Below are 14,563 nucleotides of genomic sequence, written 5' to 3' on the forward strand. Positions count from 1 at the left end.
AGGTTTGCTGTAATTGATCCAGGCAACTTCAAGGCTTTCAGTCGAACGCGGAACCAAACCGGGAATATCTTGATCTAATCCAAACTGCATTGCTACACGATGTGGCTGATAAGGCTCTTCACAATCAATCCCAACAAGCAAGCAAGCTCTCAAGCATCGTGCAAAGGAGTCCAATGCCTCATCTGGGCATAGACCAATAACTATCCATTGTTCTATTTCCCTATAGAATTCAGGAAATTTCCACTGATCCACAGCCAAAGCATATGGTCTCCATAAGAAAATATCTCCAGATGAATCAAGGATAGGCCTCACATTTCCAATATCAGACCTCTTCATGTCATGCCATCGAGCTGCTCTTGGGTCCCCAAAACTAATGATATTTGGCTCTGGCCGAAATACCAGGAACCTTTCCCAGGCCCAAAGCTGAACGAATTGTAGAGGTGCCCAAAGGCCAAGTGCCAAAACACTGTATTCACCTGATTCATCCTCAAGACTTCGCAAAACAGCCATTGATTCTTTCAACAAACTCAAATCCCGGTATACAAAAGCAAGAACAGCTGGTGCAAGTGCAATCCGCATCCCTCTAGCAAGATGTATGGCAATTGGCAAGACATGTTCTCCAACCTGATCAAATTCATTCCCGGGGAAAACAAACCTTGACAGCCAGAGGGAAAGAAAAGCTTCATGCTCGTGTCTTTTTCCAGACTCCATGAAGAAATTCAGCCATTGAAGATGGCCATGGCTTTTCTTCTGAGCAAAATTGGCATGCACTTTTTTCAAACTCTTCTCAATCTCAACCAGTTCCTTGTCTACCAAAGGCAACAAAACAGGGCTACCAATAACAGAAAAGCCACCCAGAATCATCATATCTTCCAGAGTAATAGTTGCTTCACCCCAAGGGAGTACAAAAGTATTGGTCTCAGAGCACCATCTTTCAGCTAGACCAAAAACCAAGTCGTTGTTTCTGTGAAACCTATACTTTGAGCACATGATAGCTTCAAAGATTCCAGCTTTTTTCCATAAAGATTGGTTCTTGGACTGCATTTGATCAACCCATTTTTCCCACTTCTTTTGTGGGTCTTTCCAGCCGTTGAATTCCACATGCAGAGGCCACCATGGTTTAGGTGAAAGATAAGGAAGCTTCAAGTTTGAACCTTCACTGCAAGGAACAGGCGGCTTCAGGAAATGAGCAGTCCTCTTATGTGAAATACCACCACTGGCTGAAGCCATGATCTCTTCCCTTTCTTCCACGACGTCATCATCTAATGGAACTGCCATTTTAAGGTAGACAAAAGTTATAAGAGTTCCATTCAACTAATTAAGCAATGATAGTAGATAAAGATCCAATTTTTCTTTCTCTTAGTAACGCAAATCAATAATTGGCGGCAAAGTTTTGGCCTAGTCGAGAAGGAAACAGAGAAATGAATACTTGATTTTTTCATTTATCACTCACTGCTCATGGACAAGAAGAGGAACACGTAAAAGACTTTGTTGCCCTTTCATTCTGGTAGGCTATTAGACAGTAGAATCACTTTTCTACATAGACAGAAATTCGGGCATTACAAACAAGAGATGTTGTAGTCCTAATTGATTTTTTTTAATGAATTTTGTTCATAGTTAGTAGATATACATATTTCAGTGATAATTCATCCGATTGCATATGATCTAGACTAGGTTGAAGTATTATAAGTAGGATATTTATGAGAATTTTTTCATAGGTGTAGAATATGTATATGTATATATATATATATATTTATGTATGTATGTATACGTATACTTGTATGTATATGATCAGTTTACCATTCTGAACAATAAATAGCACAGGAATGACTTAAAAAGTGACAAAATACTACTAAGAATTGTCTAGAAAATGATGATAACTCAATGTGTTACAAGTAGAATATTTACTTCAACAAAATGAAAAGTAGAATATTTACTAACAATTTTAATTTTCTCGAGCATAGAAGAAAAATATGTAGAAGACTCGTGTACTATTTTGAACACGAGTGCTATGAGATAATTTGCAACTAAGAATAGTTTACTAGAGTATAAAAATGCTGATAAATCAAAAGTATGAACATGTGTTAATACCTTGTTTGGAAGCCAAGTTATTTGCGAAGTTTGTCTGCTACAAGTTTTTTAAAAACTTTAACTACAGTAACCTCAAAAAACTTTTCAAAATTTTTAAACTATACACTTCAAAATATTAAAAAAAACACACACTTCAAAAAAAATTTTAAAAACTTCTACAATAAACTACAATAAAGTTTTAGACAAACACCCAAAAAACTCACATTCCAAACGGGGTAGCATTTTAATATGTTATATCATTGTCCAATTCCAAAATGACAACAATAAGCACTAACAACAATAATTATTTTAGTACATTATAATGGTATCTAAGATTGCTTTAAAAAAAAAAAAGGTATACCAAACAAAAATATTGACCGATGAAAATTCTAACTACTAAAAACAGTTTAAAAGCGACAAGACAAGGATATGATGCGATAAGATAACGGTATGATATGATAATAGTAATCAATTAAAAGTCATAAGACAATGATATGATGCGACAAGAATCACGAGACAACGATATGACGTGATAATATTAACTAATTAAAAGCTACAATAATAGGCAGTACAATAACAAAAATTACTAAATTGTGAATTAACTATATTAGTCTATTGGAATTAACAAGTAAAATTTCAACTAAAATTATTAGGTACCAAAAATAATTTTCATTTAATATAATTACTGCGACATCTAACTAAGAGGTACCAGAATAAACATGATTCCAAAAAGAGTGAATGCATTATTCTATTCTATGATAATGAGTTTTACTTGGTAATTAAGAGCATTATAAATGTCTTACCCAAAAAAAAAATGAAAATACGAAAGAAATAGCAGCATTATAAAAATCATTTTTTATGAAAATGTCCTTTAATCCAATAATTAATAGTGCCTAGTCTGCGTTTCTGATTTAAGGGTATAGATGGTATTTTGAGAGGCGGCCCCACACAGTGAGACGTGGGTATTGATATGCTGAACTCGCGAGCACGGCAAAACACAAGACGGCGATGCCTCTTGATCAGATCAAGCAAAGTTTTTATGTCACGCCAATTGTCCAACTTGAGGATCTTGATATACTTGCAAATTCATAAAATTCTTCACAAAGTTTGAGAAAATTTTTTTTTTTTTTTAAAAAAAATTCTTTTATTGCAAATTTTGTTAAGAACAATCTCCTTTTGGTTAAAATCTGTGATACTTCTTTCCGTTTCCATTCCCTCTACTTTATTTTTTTCAAAGGGGACCATGCACATTTCCCACAAAATGGTAGTCAATTCTACTGGTATAACTCTTAGTCTCAACAGCAATAAAATACAATAAAATTTTTTGAAGGTAAAAAAAGAGAGAAGGAAGCAAGGAAACAAAAAAATTTTAAAGAAAAACAGAAGGCAAGAACGGAGAATTGATGAGAAGTTACCATGGCATAAGAAAGGCATCTTCAGGGAGGATTGCTCGAGCGATGGGGAGAAAGAGAGAGATTATGAAGCGGCAGACGAGCGACAGAAATGCTTTTGTATGGATGAGGGATGATGATTGTTTCAGTCAAGAAAGTGAGAAACTGCTTATACTTCTCACTGGATGATGACACCAGCTAAAAAACTTGGGTTCTTGGGATAGATTTGTCCCATTTGCAATCCGTTTTGTATGTTGCATTTTGAAGTTTTTATATATATATTTTTTTCTCTCCCAGAAAGTGCATTTTCAAGTATGGAAAGTTGAAGTGTTATTTGTCGTTGTAGCTCTGTATAATATAAGTTGAAGAGAGAGAGCAAGGTAAAAAAAAAAAAAAAACTACATTCTAATTTCTACCTCCCCCAAGATGGTAAGCTGCTATGCTGTTAATTGATGATAAATAAAGGATAACATGGCATGAGCACAGCACTTTTTCTTCAGTAATGTGGTGCAGTCCACTCAGATTTTCAATTTTTGTAACCAAAAGCATTAATCAATTATTTGCTTACTTTGTCCGACGCGCGATAAATAAATGACAGTACTTATTACAATTATTCGTCTTATAAATGAATTACCCAATTAGACGTTGGCGTGACATTTCGTCCCTCTCTTGACATCGAGAGAATATAAAAAATCTTATAAATGAATTAACGCTCAATTTAACTCGCTAGACATGATTATGCTGCTAAATATGGCTAAGAAATACCCACATAATCCACTGGATGTACTTGTAGATCTTGAGCAGACATTCATAAGGATTGGATGTGGATCACTTAGTTAATATGTTAAGAGAAGCACAATCTGTTGATAAGAACTTAGAAAATAAGTTATGCTAGCTTTTAATTAAGCTATGTTAAATGCAAACAGAATTTTATTATTGAGTGATGATGAGTAAAGAATTCAGATATTTAACCATTAAGTATGAATGAGGATGCAATCCAACAAAATTCAACAGCTAATGGCATGGAAAAAAACGAGCAACATGTGTACTTACAGTTCAACCCAAGACAAATTGAAATTTCATTTAGCAGGTTTGTTTTGTAACACTTTTGCTGCTTGTACAAAGATTGATCTTATACTTTTTCCTACCTAAATATTTTGAGGCATTCTGACTAGGATTATTATTCTTGTAAATTGTTCTAATGTTTTTGTTAAGCGGGTAAAAAAAATCTGTAAGGCACATTTCAAAACAATCTTTACTTTTAAAACTCATTTGCGAAAAAAGATCACTTTGATAAAATTGAAATTTGAAATTTGAAATGAATAGCTTATTATTTATTTTTTAGAAATTTTTTTTTGAGAAAATTCAGTACCATTTAATTAATTCATTTTTGGTTTATCGAATGCATTTGAATACGTTAAGATCTAAATTCGTTAAATTTAAATGATTAATTGGATTATTAAACAGGGCGCTGGTCAACTTCTCTTCAAAAAAATAAATAAATAAATAAAATAGAGTATTAAATATCTCATTAATATTTCAAACCACTTTGTCAACAGTTTCTTTTTCAACACTTTCCACTTGTCAAAATACTGCAGTTTAACAAAAACAAAAGTCATGTAGAGTCTCAGTAATTAGATTTAAGTACTCAAAATCCAGTCATATCAGCAAATTCAATTCAATTAATTAGAACTTCCATTCTTTCTGTTTCCTTGATCCCTTAACAAAAAATGTAGTGGTGGTTTTGGTAGATCATTTCCTTCCTCAGGCTGTACTTAGCAACGTTCGAGTTGCCCACAACCTACATTAGTAAGACTTAATAACAGTGTCCAATACCCAAAATACTACATAAGACCGGAACCGATCATGTGGAATCCCCTACATTAGTAAGACTTTGGCTTCTATAAACTCAAAATGAAGTGATGTTGGAGTGAATTATAGAAGAGACGATGCAGCAGTTCTTTTTGCTAGATTTCTTACTTCCTTCCTGCTTCACCTTCAGCAGCTTGAATCCAGGCAAGTATTTTCCCAAGATTCCTAATTCGAGACTCAAGATTTTCCATCTCTGTGTTCCAGTTTAGTCTCTCTGGCAAAGCTCCACTCTGCTCATTGATTTCAGCATATCCACTTTGAGACGCACCACCTGCAACACTTTCATTATCTAATGTACCAATCTTAGGTTCCAGTGGATCACCGGCACTAGATTTGTAGCTTTCCTCTTCATCTTCTTCAGTATTCATCAATCTTTCTTTTACTATAATTGCGTTTGAGTTATCCGTCCTGTATTCCTCCAGTACCCTTCCAACATTCTCGTCACCTGATGTTACAGAGTTTATCCCTGATTCAGGATTTTTAACAGAGACACAATTTTCAGGTGCAGGTGATAAGCCCTGAGCATCTGCCATAATCTCAAAACCTCCAGACACTCCTATAGCTTCATCAGCACGACCCCTCTTCCTCTTCATCAATTCAGCAAGCATTATATTATCATCATCATCATCATCCACTTCCTGTCCTACATGATCAGGATTGGGAGACAAGCCTGGCAAGACAACATTTGTAATTGTAGTAGCATTTCCCTGATCCAGCTTCAACTTATCCCACCACTCCAAGTACCGTGTTGTGACGTCTGATTCGAACAATCGGGCAGGTATATGAAGCTTGACATCTTTAATTGGCCTGTTGTAGTTGCTCCAAGCGATCTCAAGGGTCTGACAATTTGATGATCTCTTGACAAAGCCTGGAACATCTTGGTCAAACCCGAATTGCATTGCAACTCGATGTGGAAGATAAAGCTCTAGGCAGTCCATCCCAACTAGCTCAGAAATTCTCAAACATCTGACCCAGGACTCCATCACCAAGTCCTTACCAGAATCAACAGTTACATAATCCTCATTTTCTTTGTAAAACTTCGGGATGTTCCAGTTTTCTACTGCTATGGCGTATGGCCGCCATTGGAAACTTTCACATGCTGAATCCAAAGCCTCCCTTACATCTTTAACTCCCACTTTCTTTAACATGTGCCATCTGGCTGATCTTGGCTCTCCAAATTCAAGCGGGTTAGGATTAGGTCTTAATGTTGGAAATCTTTCCCAAGCCCAGAGTTGAACTAATTGGAGTGGAGCAGATAAATAAAGCTTTGATTTACTATCAGGACACTCAACCGAAGCTATTAAAAATTTTTTCAGCAAGCCCATATCCCTATATATGCTAGCAAGAAGGGAAGGAGCAACTGCAACGGGAAAGCCTCCAGACAGACTGATAGCTACGGGGAAGACATTTTTGCTTACAAAGTCATAGTAGTTGGGAAACACGTACCTGGACAACCACAAGGCAAGAAATGCCTCATGCTCCAGTTTTTTCCCAGTTCCCTTAAAATGACGGATCCAAGGACGTTGCCTTGCAAATTGACCCATAGAACGTGAAATCATACTATGGGCCCTTTTCAGCTTTTCCTCCTGGCTAAACATAGCTTCAGTACCCGCAAGAGGGCCTAGAGCACAATCTCCTAAGACAGATTGATAACCTCCCAAAACCATGACATCTTCCAACGTGATGGTTGCTTCACCCCAGGAGAAGACAAACGTATTCGTCTCAAGACACCATTTCTCAGCAAGCTTAATTATTAGATCATTATCCCTTGTGGTATGGTAAGTTGAAGCCAAAATAGCCTCCAAGATTCCAGCTTTCTTCCATGTGTCTTCATATACAGGTCTTAACTGATGAACCCAGTTCTTCCACTCCCTCAGTTGGCGGCATTTCCATCCACCGAAGACTACACGTAATGGGCTTTGTTTGGAGTTAATAGGAACCATGACATTTGAAGCGCAGGAAACTGAAGAAAGGACGTTTTTCTCGACGAAAGTCCGATGATCGGTGGGGTTGAGGAAATAGGCTGTTCTTAGAGTTGGTTTTCCACCAGTGGGTGGAACCATTAGCTCCTCTCTCTCCTCCATCACGGTATCTGATGGCTGCTCCTCCATCGTTGGGTTTCAGAATTCCCTTCTTTTCTTTCCCTTTCCCAAGATATATTTGCTCAGGGACAGGGTTTTAGGTGCTTCTAGGTTGTTTGGTGACTAGAAAAGGTTTTTGGACAAGAAAGCTAACCGAAATGTCATGATTCAATCACATCCATACGCTTGTTCCTCTGCTTCAAAGTGCTCAAATACGGCACTTGTATTTCATCACCTAAACTACTAAACGACATGATGCAATGGATCAAAATATGCTACCAAGCGTGTTTTACTGGTTTGTTACTAGCAATGTGACAGTGTCTCCATCACAATGATCTCTTTCGATTTTTTTCGTTTCTTTCTTTCTTTTTTTTTTTTCTTTTCCCTGTATGAAAAACTCTTGATTTTTTTAGGTGGTTTAAGACAGAGATGCCCATGCCAGTTCACTACGTTTCCATGTCAGGTAAGGGTGACTGTAAAGCTGCATAATAAGCTCAATGCTAAATTAAGACCATTTTCCTTTGGCCAATAATACTTGAATAAGGACACAACGACCATTTTGCTTTAGCTGTAGAGTAAATGTACAATTTTCACAAGAAAGGAAGCTCCTGCCTCTAGCTTTTCCTCTTGTGTCTGCAGTATTCTTAATATCATTCTCATCTAACGTTCGGCGCCTTCCAAGAAATTTGACAGGGTCACTAATTTAATTTGCTGCAACAAGTATCCAATGATCTTCCCTGCTTTAAAGAACAAGACACTGCACCTGCTGTGAATAGTTAACAAAATGAGGAAGTGGAATTAAGCTTGCTCAGTCATGGGAAGTTGCAGTCATATCCAAGACTTGCAGATGTTACTCTACAAGCGGTTAGTTTAAGTTCTTGTTCAAGAGGACTAGGCTCCTCTTCTTCATTTAATAAACCCCTCTCCCCTACCCTGTAATAAATTCAATTGTGGGATTATTTGTAGAAGTCATTACCGTTTATAACATACCTCAACATCGAAATTAAGTTTAAGCTTTGCCATTTATAACATTCATACTTCATTACTCGAGTTTAACTATTACACACATTGGTAGCATGCAGCACATTGTCATAGGTGTCCAAGACAAGCAAGAAGGACACAAGTCTGCTGAGCAGAATACAAAAGGAAGCAAAAGGAAATAACCTTCCTTCGCTCTTCAGTCCAAAAATTCGTCCACTCGGCTTCTCTAACTTAGTTAATTTCCTCTAGTCAACAACAACAAATATGGGATATTTGGGAGACTTTCCCCTCGAGACAGAGTATGTGCGTGACTTGCAGCCCGCATCCCTTCCAGGAGCAAACAAAATGCCTTTTCTTGATTCTCCGTTTTCTCGCTCTCTTCAGTCTTCACAAACAATTATAGGATTTCAGGCAGAGGTGCCTTTACCAGATGGGGTGCTCTTTTTTGATAGTCATTCTTGCTTGGCTGCTTTGCTTTGAACAATGATTGACTCCCTACTTTCCTTAGTACATTGCTGAGATGATTTCTTGGGATTTTTCAAAGTTACTGATTCGGTAGAGTCATCGCCACTGCCCTTGAACCTCTTTGCTGATGGTGGTGTTTCAGATTCTACATTCTTGGGGAAGAGTGGAATATCGTCATCGATCAAATTATCAACTAACACACTAGTCATGGTATTGGTGGAGAATTCATTTGGCGTGGAAGAATGGGGAGAGTCTTCGCTTGATATCTTTAAGGCTTGAGTCTCGACTACTGCTTAATTAGAGGATCGTTTGGCTTCCTTGATGAAACCGAACGACTAGTATTTTTCTTGTCCCCTTCCAATGAGGCCTTAAAATTACTGTCATTTTCATGCTGCAAGAGTATATCCTTCCTTGATTGCAGGTTCGCGAGCCGAGCACTCATCAAATCTTTCCACCAACTAGAGTATCTTGCAGAAACGCCGGCTACGAAGGATGTTGGAGGACCAAAAAAAAAAAAAAAAATAATTAAGGCTAGCAATCGCCAAATTGAAAGCACAAGCATCAGCAGGAAGATCTGGGTCCATCCCTAATTGCATTGCCTGCCACCCGCTGTGGTCGATGCTTTTCTGCGCAAAGCAATCCAAACAAGTCAGAAGGCAGCAAGCATCGGATATAGTATTACTATATATTTTTCAATTATCTTTTCATTTTTTTTTAATTATTTCTTTCCTCAAAACCCTTCCAATTAAAGCCAAGACATGTGAATAATCCATCAATTGAGGTGCCATTTCTGACTTTTGGAGAAAAATTTTCTAAAAGATTCCATTTGTGTTATGAAATTAATGAAATGATAAGTTGGATATTCGTTCTATCACTCTCCAAGAGATACATTGCATCATTCATTCCCTACGAGATTCATTGATACATTCATATATCTTCTCATAGTTTATTAGTTAGTTATGCACTACCATATTCATATACGGGAAACACTAAATTCCTATATTTGTATTAATATTGGTACGTGTATCTTGGACTTGTACATAAACCTCATTTGTGACCTTGAGGAACCTTTGGAACTTTTGGAAAAATAAATGAATGAATAATCTCTTTATCTAATCCTCCTTTTTTTTTTTTTCCTTTTTTTCAGAACACTTCCATGTTGTACAATCCAAATGAGGCCAAGACAGATGAATAATCGATCAATTGAGGTGCCATGTAACTTATATAGACGTCTGCGGCAAGGGACCAACATCACTTCCAATCATACCTATAATAAACCTCTTTGTATCTCTTTCTATGTCATGCAATGAACTCCAAATTAATTTTCACATCGAGCAAAGTACCAACTAGTAGTAAATTTTATGTTTTAGAATGGTTAGTTGGTGGGAGTTTTGGAACTAACCATGATTCAACGTAAAGAAAAAGGATGAAATTTGTAAGGCGGTGCTTTCAATTACATGTTCCGCACTATTTTTGCTCAGAGGTATTTTTGTACGAAATGCATAAAAAAAAAATGAAAGAACAATAGTCATATATGTTTCAACAATGTACAAGACTCGCCCTTTAATCGTCGAATTACTGCATTTCCAACGCCCAAGAAGTCGGGAATCATAGCACCAATCGCTCCCACGTTGCGAATGCATTGGTGTCAACTTTCGCAAGTTGGAATAAGGAAGTGAGTAATGATTCTCTCGTACAAACCATTTCCTTTGCAGCTTTCTTCTCCATCATTGCCAAAGATCATCAGCCTCCTTTTTGCCTTGGAACAAATTTGAATCACCTGTTCAGAAAAAGCCCGACTATCAGAACCTGATTCCATAGAATTCATCAAGTGACTAAACTGCTTAAATAGCGTCACCATTTCAGCCGAAGACGATAAGTCATGTGCTTGCTCAAAGGTTGAAGATTGCCAGCCATCAGAATCTTTTTGCTAGAGGGGATTCAGTACAAGCTCTGCAGTTTCCATTGGAGGCTTCCACTAGAAAGAACCATTAAATACTAAATGACATAGCTGACAATCAACAACGGAGTTCACTAAAGTGCTTATGCTCCATTGTGACACAAACCAATCTATCCAAAAAGGAAATGGGTGGGAGGAGGAGGTGGAGGGCGGCAGTCACGAAAATTATAAATCAGCATCTTCAAGTAGGCATGAATACACTAACACCTTGAGAGTCAGAAAGTTGAACAACTAATTGTGCAATAGTACAGGAGAAATTCGTAAAGTAGATCCTCTGAGCCACATAGCCGGTGACAGAATTGAAATAACTGGAGGTACTTGTGGACAAAGCAGAGAAAGATACAGTCAAAGACACAAGATAAATGCTCCATACTAATTCTTGTCAATGGCCAATAAACTGCCATCTTAGCAGATAAAATGCATCAATTTAGAAGAGAGAAATCCAGTCCAAGAATTATAGCTGAATTGTTCCTTTTACATTTAAGTTTTTAGCCTTTTGCTACAAGGGTAAGTGGGTAGCATCAATGATTAATAGATCGGCGTTATAGAAACGTTCACTAAATAGCTAAACTAATCGGCATAATAGAAAGTGCACTAAATAGCTAAACTAAGTTCAGCAAGACGGAAAAACAAAATTTACCAGTTTGTTTAGACAAATAACTGTTTACATGAAAAGCCAGTATAGCAGGAAGCAAACAGACAAGGCTTAAGAGTGCATCCCTCAGAATTGATTTGTCATCAGTTGACTTTCAGTCTACTTTTAACGTTAAAATACAGATGCAATCTTCATAGGAATGCAAGAAAAGGGAGAAGGACATTAACAAGTTCCAGGCAATCGAGCAAACAAATGCTTTTGAGCTGTTAATATAGGTCTAGGTCTAGGTCTATCATACTGTACAGTTGCTACCATCGAAGCACCGTCCCTGTTTAATCTGTCAAACCCTTATCTTCCCGGTCCAAGAACCAATAATGTGAAAGATTGCCCAGGACCTTCTGAGGAAACAGCTTAATGCAAGAAACGTTCAATGGTGCTTAAGCATTACCAATCAATGACATGCATCTCATACTACATTTTTCTTTAAGAAAATCCAAACATTTACACATCCAATCATCTATGCAAGTACATTTGAGACAAGTCAGTACATACCAATGAGCACAGGATAATTTCAAGAACAAGAAGCCCTGCAAGTTCCAAGTAGCAGCTAGAAACTATGATTCATCTCACTCCAGCATCATAAAATTTCACAGAATATAGATTAAAACAAAAACTGCATGCGACCGGCTGAAGTATTTTAACCCATCACATAAGAATTCCCTATCTTCGCATAAATGGCTACCCTTTTGAACAGCATATCACAACTTTGACAATCACCTTTAAAGCTCAAAGCCATGACGCATTGAACTAAAGAAACAAAACATTAAACATTATTTTCATAAAAGAAGGGAGAGAGACAACCTCACATCATATACCTAATAGACTACTAGCCCAATACCATAAAACATTCTAAGAGGTATGGCATGGTCCTATATACATACATCCCGCATTATGTATGTCTTTTTTTTTATGCATCTACACTGCAACAACCATTGCTATTCAAGAAACAGTATCCAATTTTAATAAAGAAAAGCTTAAAGGGAAAGTGTAATAGTCAGTTGAATCCCTACTAGAAAATAATGCCTGTAACCGAGGCAGTAACTTATTGCCTCAGATCTTTCTACACTTTCCGAATAAGAGTAGCACAAACAGAGTCCAAAAGCAATGGTTTTCGATTGAAATAAAAGCAAGTAAAAGAAATGGAACTTTCCCTTAAAACATCATTTAATGCTCCCCTCCTTAAAACATCATTTAATGCTCCCCTCCCCCAGTTGTTAAGCAAGAAGTAAATTTATAAGCCAAAAGTCTCTATTCATACCTTCTGGGAGTGAGACTGAGGAGATAAAAGAAATTTGACAAATAAACAGTTCTCACTTCTGAAAAAAAATGCTGCGACTAGAAAAACTCATCCTTTTTAGAGCCCATAAACAAACAAAGCCAAAGAAAATGGCAAAACGATGAATAAACAAAATCCCTCAGAACAAAGTTGTCATCAACGAGTATCATCAGTCCACTACTTTTAATTACTTGTCAAGTTCATCATAGGGACCAGACAATCACTTTAAACAAGCCCAAAAAGAATCACAGGGGAAAACAAAGGGAAAAAAAAAAAGAAAAAGAAAAAACAAGAAAAACAACTACTGTAATGGGTAGTAGTATTTAATAGAAAAGCTCCGTATCAACCTAACTAATGATGAAGCCAGAGTTTACGTGAAACTGCGAGGACGGTGACTGCAGGTCGCAGGAGATGGCCAAAAGCGACCCTGGAAGCAGAGCATGACTCTTAACAACCTAATGGCGGCGACTGCTAGAAGTGGGATGTGAAAATGGAGATTTATAGTGAGACTAGAGAGAGCTTCGGCCTTTGGGGATGAATGTCTGTTTGTTTGGATAGCATTACATGATACCCGGCCTTAGCCTGATAGCGGAATGGAATCCTCTTTGTGTTGGTCAGTGGACCTTCCAGCCCAAATTGGAATGGAACCTCAATAACCAGCTGCCCGTGTTCCAAAAGTATGAAGTAAGAGGAAAAATTTTTCGGATAAAAATGCTCGCAAATTGTTTCTTTGTCTCTCGTTTTTCCTTTTTTTTTTTTTTGAGGTGAAAGGTACTAATGGACTCCATCAATTTCCATCCAAGTACCAAAAGATAAAAAGAAAAAAAAAACCTAACAAGAGCTGAAGGACATGTGCAACTTTAAAGCCAGACTTGTGAAGTAAATTATAAATAGATATATCACCGGAAGGAATTTGTGTTAAAATTTAGGTTCATATAAAAAAGAACTTGAATTCAGTTAGAACATTTCCCTCCATGAATAAGTGAGTTGGAATATCCCAATTCCAATTGCATCATCATAATTCGGTATTAATGTGATAAAAAAAAAAGGGTTTGCGCTATACTGCAAAAAAGGAGATAGATTACCAAATCTTACATTGAAACATCCAATTTATTGAGCTAAAGTTAACCTAATTTTGCAATTGATTTAAGCTTGATAAAGTGTTTAAACTAGAGATTGAAGAGCAAACTTACGATTAACAAGTCAACACAATATATATATATATATTTGAGACAGTGGCGGAGCTAGAAAAAATTCTCATTGGGGGCAAAAATAACAAAATTTTTTACCTACTTTTTTTCTAGTTTTTTAAGCAAAAAAATATTCACCAACAAGTTGAAATGAAAATTTTTTTAACTTATTTTAAATAGAATTTTGTGACTCACATATATTTTTAGAATATTAGTTCATGAACCAACTTACGACATAATTCTTTCATTTCTTTCATAAGAAAACTCCGGAGACACACTTATATCAAAATTTTATAGGTACCATAGGAATTTAAGGAGGCAGTAGGGCCCGTGCCTCCACCTTAAATCCGCCACTGATTTGAGATTGAAGTTTAATCTTGCTTTTACTATATATTTTTGCCATTACCACTCTTTACGCCCTTCCCACCCCAACAAATCTACACAAATTTCATCTTTGAGAATGAGCTTAATCTTGCTTTTACCTAGGCCTGTCAATCGGACCTAATGAGCCGGGTTTTGATGAGCTCAAGTTCAGCTCATTTAATTTGAATCATTTTCGGGCTTCGGGCTATGAGTTTCGGGTTCGTAAATGTGAAGCTCATACTCAACTCACATAATATTC

The 14,563-nt window shown here is 36.8% G+C and overlaps 1 protein-coding gene, 1 long non-coding RNA gene and 2 other non-coding genes across 4 annotated transcripts; all 4 read right to left on the minus strand.

Annotated features, from left to right (window-relative positions):
- Positions 1-5,437: 5,437 nt before the first annotated feature.
- LOC113771946 lies at positions 5,438-7,444 on the minus strand. Its single transcript, XM_027316492.1, has one exon. The coding sequence runs from the start codon at positions 7,442-7,444 to the stop codon at positions 5,438-5,440; it is 2,007 nt and encodes a 668-aa protein (XP_027172293.1).
- Positions 7,445-10,253: 2,809 nt separating this feature from the next.
- Positions 10,254-13,274, minus strand: LOC113772456. Its single transcript, XR_003468547.1, has 2 exons — positions 10,719-13,274; positions 10,254-10,640 (listed from the first exon to the last, which is right to left on the minus strand). It is a non-coding gene; the product is annotated as an uncharacterized LOC113772456 (long non-coding RNA).
- Positions 11,536-11,617, minus strand: LOC113772698. The gene has a single exon (XR_003468657.1). It is a non-coding gene; the product is annotated as a small nucleolar RNA R21 (small nucleolar RNA).
- Positions 12,885-12,965, minus strand: LOC113772699. Its single transcript, XR_003468658.1, has one exon. It is a non-coding gene; the product is annotated as a small nucleolar RNA R21 (small nucleolar RNA).
- Positions 13,275-14,563: the final 1,289 nt, after the last annotated feature.

This window comes from Coffea eugenioides, chromosome 5, assembly GCF_003713205.1.
Source record: "Coffea eugenioides isolate CCC68of chromosome 5, Ceug_1.0, whole genome shotgun sequence".
NCBI lineage: Eukaryota > Viridiplantae > Streptophyta > Magnoliopsida > Gentianales > Rubiaceae > Coffea > Coffea eugenioides.

What these genes read in the sequence shown, in the direction of transcription:
- LOC113771946 (XM_027316492.1), bottom strand. Translation starts at nt 7,444, where the DNA reads ATGGAGGAGCAGCCATCAGATACCGTGATGGAGGAGAGAGAGGAGCTA.